Raw genomic sequence first — 10,115 nt, 5'->3', positions numbered from 1 at the left:
CAATTCCTTGGATGACGTAAAAAGATACCTTGACGAATTCTTCAATTCTGGGAAGAGGGTATTTTCAAGTTAAAGGAAAGATGGAGATGCATTGTGCAACAAAATGGTTCATATTTGGTTGATTAAAAATGTAATGGCAAGTATTTATTAACCTTTTACTTTCCTTTAAAAATCGGCACGTACTTTCCGGACAACCCAATACATATTGTTGAACCATTGTTTTTACACAGCTAGCTGCCCTTCCTGATGCCAATTCCAACTTCTAAGTTTTCATTCCACACATCTTTGATAGCCCAGACATCGCTGGCATTCATACCTGATTCTTTTGATTTATTGTTTCCACAGATTAACCTGTTATTTGAAAGATATTTAAATTACTTTGTTCCCCGAATCTGATGTCATTATGGGAAAAAGAAGATACTGTATATAAATGTTAATTTTATTCCTTTTTTTTTTTCCATGCAGGTAAAGCCACTCCTGTAGGGGCAAGGGCAGGTATTACAAGATCTGTGTTGGAGAAAATTAAGGTAACTTTTTTTTGTTCTTATAATAAAGCCTTTAAGGAGCAAAACATGGCTGTGATAAAATCATAGCTATTTTTCAGGCCAAACAAAGCCTTATGAATGAATATGGTAGACAGAAACTGAAAGTGCTATATATGTAAAGTGTCAGGCTAACAGTCATGAGGTAGTGAGTTCAATTCTTGGACTGGGCTATGTATTGTGTTCTTGAGCAAGACACTTTATTTCATGTTGCTTCAGTTCACTCAACTGTAGAAATGTGTTGCAACATCTCTGGTGCCAAGCTATCTTAGCCTTTGCCTTTCTCTTGGATAATGTCAGTGGTGTGGAGTAGCGGTGGGGGTGGGGGCTGGTATACATGGGCAACTGCTGGTCTTCCATAAACATCCTTGCCCAGACTTCTATGTTGGAGGGTAACTTCCTAGGTGCAATCCCATGGTCACTCATGACCGAAGGGGGTTTTTTACCCTTATATATATATATATATATATATATATATATTATATATGTCCAACCCATCTGCCCATGCTGGCAGGGAACATGAACATTGAATGATGATGATGTATCTGTTATCTTTTACTTGTTTCAGCCATGAGACTGCGGCCATGCTGGGGCACCACCTTAAAGAATTTTCAGTCAAATGAATCAACCCCAGTATTTCTTTTTTAGGCCTGGTACTTATTTCATCAATCTCTTTTGCCAAACTACTAAGTTATGGGGATGTAATAAATACACCAACACCAGTTGTCAAATGGTGTTGGGGGACAGACACAAAGATACATACACATAGATATATATATATATAAGACATATACAACAGGCTTCTTTCAGTTTCCATCTGCCAAATCCACTCACAGGGCTTTGGTCAGACTAAGGCTATAGTTGAAGACACTTGCCCAAGTAGAACTGAACCCAGAACCATGTCGTTGGGAAGCAAGTGGTATGGCTACGTAACTAAGTTCACTTTCTAATCATATGATTTCAAGTTCAGTCCCACTGCACAAACAACCTTGGATACACCAACCAAAAACCTTGAGTGGATTTGGTAGAAAACTAGAAGTCTGTCTTGTGTGTGTGGTGGGAGTAGGTGCATGAAGCAGTGATAGAAAATAAACAAACTTTCAATCAGCTCAAGTGTGTTAGGGACATATTTGAACTTGTGAAGGCTTCTCACTGTGGCCCTGCCATGGAGAACAATTCTTGCTTTAGACAACAAAATGTTACAACACTATAGCCTTCAACTATAGCTTTAGGTTAGCCAATGCTTTATGATTTAAATTCGATGGACAGAAACTGTACTGAAGCCTGTCATATATATGTGTGTGTGTGTGTTTGTTTTCTCAAACTTTCACATTGACATCATTTGGGTAATGTTGACACAGGACTATTTGATCAAGATTAACTTAGGACTAAGAAACAACAAAATCAATATTTTTAGTATTACAATTCTGTCTTAGCCTAGATACCACTATTTTTAATATTGATTTCAAATTTTGGCACAAGGCCAGCAATTTTGGGGGCAGGGCTAAGTCATTTACATCAACCCCAGTACTCAACTGGTATTTATTTTATCAACCCTAAAGGAAGAAAGATAAAGTCAACCTTTGCTAAGCATTTCACCCAGCATGCTAACAATTCTGCCAACTACTTTTAATATTGCAATTCTGTTTTACCCCAGGTATCAGCTGACCCAAAAATTTATGTCTATGACACTCCAGGAGTATTAGCACCAGAAGTGAAGAACGTTGATGTTGGGATGAAGTTAGCTCTTTGCGGTAAGTACCACCACCACTACAACATACCACCATGGTAGGTCAGCAATGAGCTAACAAGGGAACCTAAGCACTTTACCCAGTATGCTAACAATTCTGCCAGCTCACTGCCTGCAACTAACAACTAATTTTAATATTGCAATTCTGTTTTACCCAATACAGCAACATACCTATTTCTTTACTACCCACAAGGGGCCAAACGTAGAGAGGACAAACAAGGACAGACAAACGGATTAAGTCGATTATATCGACCCCAGTGCATAACTGGTACTAATTTATCGACCCCGAAAGGATGAAAGGCGAAGTCAACTTCGGCGGAATTTGAACTTAGAACGTAGCGACAGACGAAATACCGTAAGCATTTCACTCGGCGTGCTAACGATTCTGCCAGCTCGTTGCCTTGAATACAGCAACATACTATACCCCATACAACAACATACCATCATAGGACACCAACTATATAATATACCATTAGCAACAACATACTACAATCACCACGATATACTGCCAATCTACTATCCCAACAATATATATCATCTATACAGTACACTACTGCCATCGTCATTATCAACATACTATTATACTACCGCACAGTGCCAGCTGTAATGTACACTGTCACCATTACTGCTGCCAACATACTACAGTGTTTCCCAGCATAGAAGTCAATGTAGTACATTGTGAAACATGTAGTGTAAACACTCAAACAACATTATTATCTTTCCAAATCCTCCTTCATTTCACATGGAATTTTTGGTCCTCCAAAGTCGTCCTGGTATATAAATCAATCTACCTTTTTTTGTGGGGGCTTTAAGTTTTGGTTTGAAAAATTGGACTTATAGGCTAGAAAATATGGTATGCACATATATAAAACAACTTCAGTTTGAAAGAAATTTATCTGCTATTTGTAACAGGTCTAGTGATCATACAAAGTTTCCTTCATTGACTCATACATACATTCATACAGTGTTTTCTGGTATACAAGCCAACATAGAATATAGTGTAAACATTCAAACATCATCACTGTCTCTCCAAATCCTGGTGCATTTTACATGGAACTTTTGGTCCTACAAACACATCTTGGTGTATAAGTCGACCTCTCTCACTCTTTCCCACTTTTCTGCTTTTCTTTCTCTCTCTATTTCCTTCTTTCTTGTGTTTTTCTCTCTATTTCCCACTTTCCTGCTTTTCTCCCTCATACACATAAATACATGCATACCCACAGCTACAACATATTATCATTTCTACATTATGATGTCTTTACAGCTTGTCTTCAAGACCATCTGGTTGGAGAAGACGTGATTGTCGACTTTTTACTCTACTGGTTCAACAAGCACAACAATTTTCGGTAAATTCCCCTGTTTATTTAATTCCAAAATCCTTTCAGATGTTAATAATGATAATTAATTCATGCCTTATTATAGTCTAAATTCCAATGCCAAAAGGGGCAACTTTGTCTTTCTTGCTTTTCTTCATTCCAAGAAGTGGATAAAAAACTAGTCCTCCATGAAGTACTGGAGTTGTTTTATTCAACCATGTTCCCACTCACATACATCTGACATGAGTGCCATCCCCATACTTATGTAGCCCTTTCTTCCTCCAGCTGTCGTATGCCCATTTTTCTGTTGAGTCAAGGAGGAGAATGTTCAAGAAGATATCTATGCCTGTTTGTGACTATATCAGTGCCAAAAAAGCAATTAACAAAAGCATGGTGCATGTTACCAGGTCGTACATGTAGCAAGTGATGGTTATGTTTCTTTTTATACATGTGATGTATATGTACATTATATACATATACATAGATGCAGGCATGGCTGTGTGGTAAGAAGTTTGCTTCCCAACCACATGGTTCCAAGTTCAGTCCCACTGGTTGGCACCTTGGGCCAACCAAAGCTTTGTGAGCAGATTTGGTTGACAGAAACTGAAAGTAGCCCATTGTGTGTGTGTGTGTGTGTGTGTTTGTGTATGTGTTTGTCCCCCATTACCACTTGGCAACAAGTGTTGGTGTGTTTATGTCCCTGTAACCTAGTGGTTCAACAAAAGAGACTGATTGAAGAAGTACCAAGCTTTACAAAAAAATAATAAGTACTGGGATTGATTCATTCGACTAAAATTCTTCAAAGCAGTGCCCCAGCATGGCCACAGTCTAATGACTGAAACAAATAAAAGATAATAGATATAGAATACATCTAATAATACTTGTTTCAGTCATCTGACTGCGGCCATGCTGAAGCACCACATTTAATCGAGCAACTCGACCCCGGGACTTATTCTTTTGTAAGCCCAGTACTTATTCTATCAATCTCTTTTGCCGAACCGCTAAGTAACGGGGACATAAACACACCAGCATCGGTTGTCAAGCAATGCTAGGGGGACAAACACACACACACACATATATATATATATATACATATATACGACAGGCTTCTTTCAGTTTCCGTCTACCAAATCCACTCACAAGGCTTTGGTCGGCCCGAGGCTATAGTAGAAGACACTTGCCCAAGGTGCCACGCAGTGGGACTGAACCTGGAACCATGTGGTTGGTAAACAAGCTACTTACCACACAGCCACTCCTGCGCCTATATATATATATATATAACAAATTGTCATTTCATCATTTAATGACCCCTTTTTCATACTTGCATGGATTAAACAGAATTTGTTGAAGCAGATTTTCTACCACCAGATGCCCTTTCACCTGTTTCCAAGCAGATGCCACCCTTCACCTGTTTCCAAGCAAAGTAATATTTCCCTATGGTCTAACATTTTCCGCAGAAGATTTAAAGCAAAGAACACTGACAGCAACATGCTTGACATAGGCATTCATTTACAATCCTCATGTGATGTCACAATAATGATATGCGCACTCACACACACAACTGGGTTCTTTCAGTTTCCATCTGCCAAAGTCACAAGTCTTTGGTCACCTTGAGGCTAAAGTAAAAGACATTTGTCCAAGATACTGCACAGCGGGACTGAACTCAAAACCCCATGACTAGGAAGCAAGCTTCTTAACCAAACAACATCTAAACATCTATAGTCACACCTGCTCCTTCACACACACATGTATATGTATGTATATATGCATATATATTTGATTTAATTTGCTTTGTGGGAAGGACTGTTTCAACGAAGTCGCGTCTTGTCCTTACCTTCGAAACGCAGAGTAGATGAAACAGGGACAACTGAAGAAGGTGAATATTCGTTATGTTGTATGTCTCATTTCTCTGTTTTTTTCGTTGCTCAAAAAAAAAGTTCGTTTCTATGTTTTTATTTTTACGTTTTTGTTTCTCATTGTGTTCAACATTTTTTTGATGCCCTGTACCCATATATATACATATATATGTAGGTATGTACGTATATGTGTGTATATATGCATATATTTATATATTATTTATATTATTATATATATGTATATGTGTATGTATATATATATATATATATGTATGTATGTATATGTGTCTATATATAAATATATATATATATATAATATGTGTGTGTGTGTGCATGCACACACACGTATACATACACACTCACATGCACATTGTTGTAACCCCCGAGTTATGATTTCTGCCTTCTTTCTTCCCTATCCTCAAGCCTTAAAATCCCTGTAAAGAAACAGATCGAACAAACTTCTAGTTCTGCTCTTCCTTTTAACCAAACCATTAAATTCTACTCTACAAACCACTAACACAGGAATACCTGGTGTTTTATCTTTATTTTTTCAGCTACGTATCAGTGTTTGAATTGAAAGAACCTTTGGATGATGTCCTGGAGTTCCTAAATCATGTGGCCTTGAAGAACAACAAAATAGCACGGGTTACTTCTCTAGATCCTTCACAAGGTGACTATCAAATTTAAGATGTCTCTAATTTGAAATCGTTATCATTATATCATTTAATTGCCTAAGATTATAATGTGGATAGTGTGGAGGCATGTGGCTTAGTGGTTAGGTTGTTAGACTCATGATCATAAGATTGCAGTTTCAGTTCCTGGACCGGGTGATGCATTGTTTCTTTGAGCAAAACACTTCATTTCACATTGCTCCAGTCCACTCAGCTGGTAAAAAGGAGTAAACATTGCTTGCCAACCAATGCTGGTATGTTTACATCCCTATAACTTAGTGATTCGGCAAAAGAGACCGATAGAATAAGTACTAGGCTTACAAAGAATAAGTCCTGGGGTCCAGTTGCTCGACTAAAGGCGGTGCTCCAGCACGGCCACAGTCAAATGACTGAAGCAAGTGAAAGAGTAAATCCTGTCCCAGACCGGTGTCCCATCTAGGGAATAATATATACACCAGAAAAACTAAGAAACTTGCCGTTTGCTCCTTGCAGAGTGATGTGGACAAGCTATAATGTGGAATAATATCAGATTTTATAAGCACTTACTTCAGCATGTAGAAACACTGACTGGATCTAGATGATACATCATTTGCCAGCCTTCTTCTTTTCTGTTTTCCTCTTTGTCTTTTCTGAAAAGGATGCAAAATATTAATGTTTATATTTCTGAAACATTTTAAATAATTGATTCCATGTAATTTTTCTTCCCTTTCCAGGTCGTACAGTATACAAGCCTGACTTCACTGCAGCAGCTGCACTTGTCTTAAAGAAATTTCGAGCCGGAGAGCTTGGTCCAGTTATGCTTGACAGTAATAAAATGAAGCATTTACATAAAGCATAATGCTTGCTGTAAAATATCGTTTTATACTTCCCTGTATATACAACCTTTCTTTTCTCTGCCTTGCTGGCTAACAATAGGTTATATTTATTGTTCACAGCTGAATAGTTAGCTGTAAAAAGAGACATTCAACTGTAAATATAATTATTTCCAATAATATAGAAATTTGTAAATTTACTACGAAGCAAAAAGGAAAAAAAAATGTACTGTTTCCAGATTGTCTGACATGTGGAAATTCAGGAAGAAAATCATGGGAAGAAAGAAAAAAAAACTATGTTGATATTTTTTAAATTTTTATTGTTGAATAAATTATTTAACTAAAAATACTTTTTTTGTTATTCTTTCTCTTATTGTTTAGCCCCAGGTCAGTCATGATCCCGGAGACATTTGATCAAGAATGTTCCAGCTGTGATCATCTTTATATATTTTTTTCATTCACAAAGAAGCCCGTCGTATGTGTGTGTATATGTGTTTGTCCCCCCAACATCACTTGACAACCGATGCTGGTGTGTTTACGTCCCCCGTAACTTAGCGGTTCAGCAAAAGTGACCAATAGAATAAGTACTAGGCTTGCAAAGAATAAGTCCTGGGGTCGATTTGCTCGACTAAAAAGGTAGTGCTCTAGCATGGCCGCAGTCAAAATGACTAAAACAAGTTATAGAATAAAGGAATGTCCACTTTTATCTCTGTGGAGTGTTTGGTGTTATGAAAGGCATCCAGCTGTAAAAAACCATGCCAAAACAGACAGCAAAGCCTGATGCAATCTTCTACCTAGCCATCTCCTGTCAAACCAGCCAACCCATACCAGCATGGAAAGCAGACGTTAAATGATGATGATGATGAATGTATTTTAGACTACATTATTCAATGTTTCCTTCTTGTTGATTTTGTATATGTTATTAGCTACAGGTCAGCAATGATTAAGCAGATCTATAATCAAAGCCATTCCAGCTACGACCATCCCTGTCTTTTTCTGTATCAAGGACTATCTTATCTAAAGTGCCCTTCCCATTTCAAAGAAGGTAAGATATTCCTGGGAGAACAAGCTTCTATTTTTGACAGGTCAACAGATCACAAGAAATTCTCTAGTTAGCCCCAATTCTGCTATGATTAAGGCTTCACATCTAACCACTTTGTCTTCTCTCAGGTTTAATATACTGTCTAACTACATTATCCAAATTATCCTCTTTTTGTAACCCTTTGCCTGAAGGTTCCTTGTTGAGCTGGTCTGGATTTACACTCAGATGAAATTTTTGGTCATCTATAGTCATCTTGGTGTATAGGTCAGCTTATTTTATCTGCAAATTTTGGTCTGAAAAATTTGTTTGTATGCTGGAAAATATGGTTGTTTCCTGTTGGTATCAAAATTATATTTATAAGACTTTTGTTGATGCATTGATACAATAACAAGAGAAGTCGATGTTTGCAAGTAAACCTATTCTGCTGGTTGGACCTTGAGAGAACCACAAGATACAAAGGTGGAGATATCGGTAACAGACATATGCATGGTTGTGTGATTAAGCAGTCAGCTTCACAACTTCATGGTTTCAGGTTCAATCATACTGCATGGCACCTGGGGCAAATAATGTCTTCTGTCATAACCTCAAGTTGAATAAAACCTTATTGGTGGAATTTGGTAGACAGAAACTGCATGGAAAAACCTATTCTTCAGTGGCAGATTTAGTTTGTTGCCCAATTTAACACTATTCCCACTTAGTCTTTGGTTTCCTGTAACAGAATCTACTCTGTTGCAAGTATTTTGGTCAGATCTTCATCTGAGGATGACTACTTGCCGTTTTTTGAGACTCTCGAGATGGTCACGTATGCTCTTACTAAATGATTAAAAAACCTCATAATAAGGATTGTGCGTCTTTGATTTGTGGCTCAAGTCGTAATGTTGTTTATGGCTACAACTGGATTATTTCTTCAACGGTTTTACTCAAGAGGAAGAGACGATATGGTTAAGAACTTTACTTTGCAAACTACATGTAAGTCAGTGAAAATCTTTCTGAGGTTGTAGTGAAGATGGATGTGTTTTATAATTAGTTTGGACATCTGTAAATGTCTGCAGGAAAAGCATAGGTGTTTAAAAAATGTTTGGAAGTTAATGTCTATGAAGAGCTAAGTTGGGTGAACAGGTCACAGTTCTGAGTGTAGAGCTTGTAATAAATCTTAGAATCAGAACCTCAGTAACGAGAAGTGGGCCACAGCGCATCAGGTGATATTGGTCTAATTCTCAATTGATCATATCACAGCTGTGATCACTGAATCACATGGTTTTGAGTGGAATTTTCCATATCTTTTCCTACCAAAACTTGGCTCTAAATTGAATTGCATGCTACAATAAAACCAGAAGCATAAGAGATCTGTGAGAAGACAAGTTTCTTGGTTACTGCTTAGCCTAGGGTTAAAAGAAATCATTCATTCGCCATGAACATGTAATTTTCCCATGTCTCACATCATGAATAAGTAACTGTTGAATTCTTAATAAAAAAAAACACATTTATACCTATCTCTCTACTAGTCAACAATAAAACAGCCTCTAGTAAGTACAACAGTAGGATCTTTTCGTTTTGAACGGCAGTTTTTTGTAGCGGTGTCATATGAAATTGTCACCCATAATTATGACCCTAGTATCGATCTTTTGCATTTCAATCTGTTTTAAGGTTAGGGTTAGGGGTGGGAGAGGGTATCTTTTTTTCTTCACAAATGTAAATAAACCCAATCTGTTTCTTAAACGAGGGACATATTCATACGGCACAGAATGTTTTTTACTTCAATAGACGTCAGTGATTGGTTGAAATTGCAGAAATTGAAGAAAAAAAAGCAACAAATATCTTACAAACTATAGAATTTTCTCAATAAAGCCAAGAGAAAAAGATGTTTTATAAACACATTCTACCAGATTTTTCTACTTTCACTTCTGACAACTAAAGGCATGACAGTGCCAAATTTTTTAGTTACTTAGAAATTATGTTAAAAACTGCCGTTCAAACTGAAAAGATCCCAACAGTAAATATTTTAATGTAATACATAAATAAATGGTCTTATCAAAAAAAAATCTTAGATAGTTTTAATTATTTTGGGGGGAACTGCACGCTGCTGAATAATGAAAAGACTCATTTGATAATGTAAACATTCATTA

General features: G+C 37.1%; 1 protein-coding gene across 1 annotated transcript in view; it reads left to right on the top strand.

Annotated features, from left to right (window-relative positions):
* Window positions 1-7,235, top strand: part of LOC115223554 (mitochondrial ribosome-associated GTPase 1) — a 26,142-nt gene extending 18,907 nt beyond the window's left edge. The window contains exons 6-10 of the mRNA XM_029794191.2: window positions 466-527; window positions 2,200-2,296; window positions 3,557-3,638; window positions 6,019-6,134; window positions 6,849-7,235. Coding sequence (XP_029650051.1) covers window positions 466-527; window positions 2,200-2,296; window positions 3,557-3,638; window positions 6,019-6,134; window positions 6,849-6,973 — 482 coding nt within the window. The 3' untranslated portion in view covers window positions 6,974-7,235. The remainder of the gene's footprint in view (window positions 1-465; window positions 528-2,199; window positions 2,297-3,556; window positions 3,639-6,018; window positions 6,135-6,848) is intronic.
* Window positions 7,236-10,115: the final 2,880 nt, after the last annotated feature.

This window comes from Octopus sinensis, linkage group LG23 (assembly GCF_006345805.1).
Source record: "Octopus sinensis linkage group LG23, ASM634580v1, whole genome shotgun sequence".
In the NCBI taxonomy this organism is placed as follows: domain Eukaryota; kingdom Metazoa; phylum Mollusca; class Cephalopoda; order Octopoda; family Octopodidae; genus Octopus; species Octopus sinensis.
Note: the sequence above shows the minus strand (reverse complement) of the source record. Positions and strands in the feature narration are given on the sequence as shown.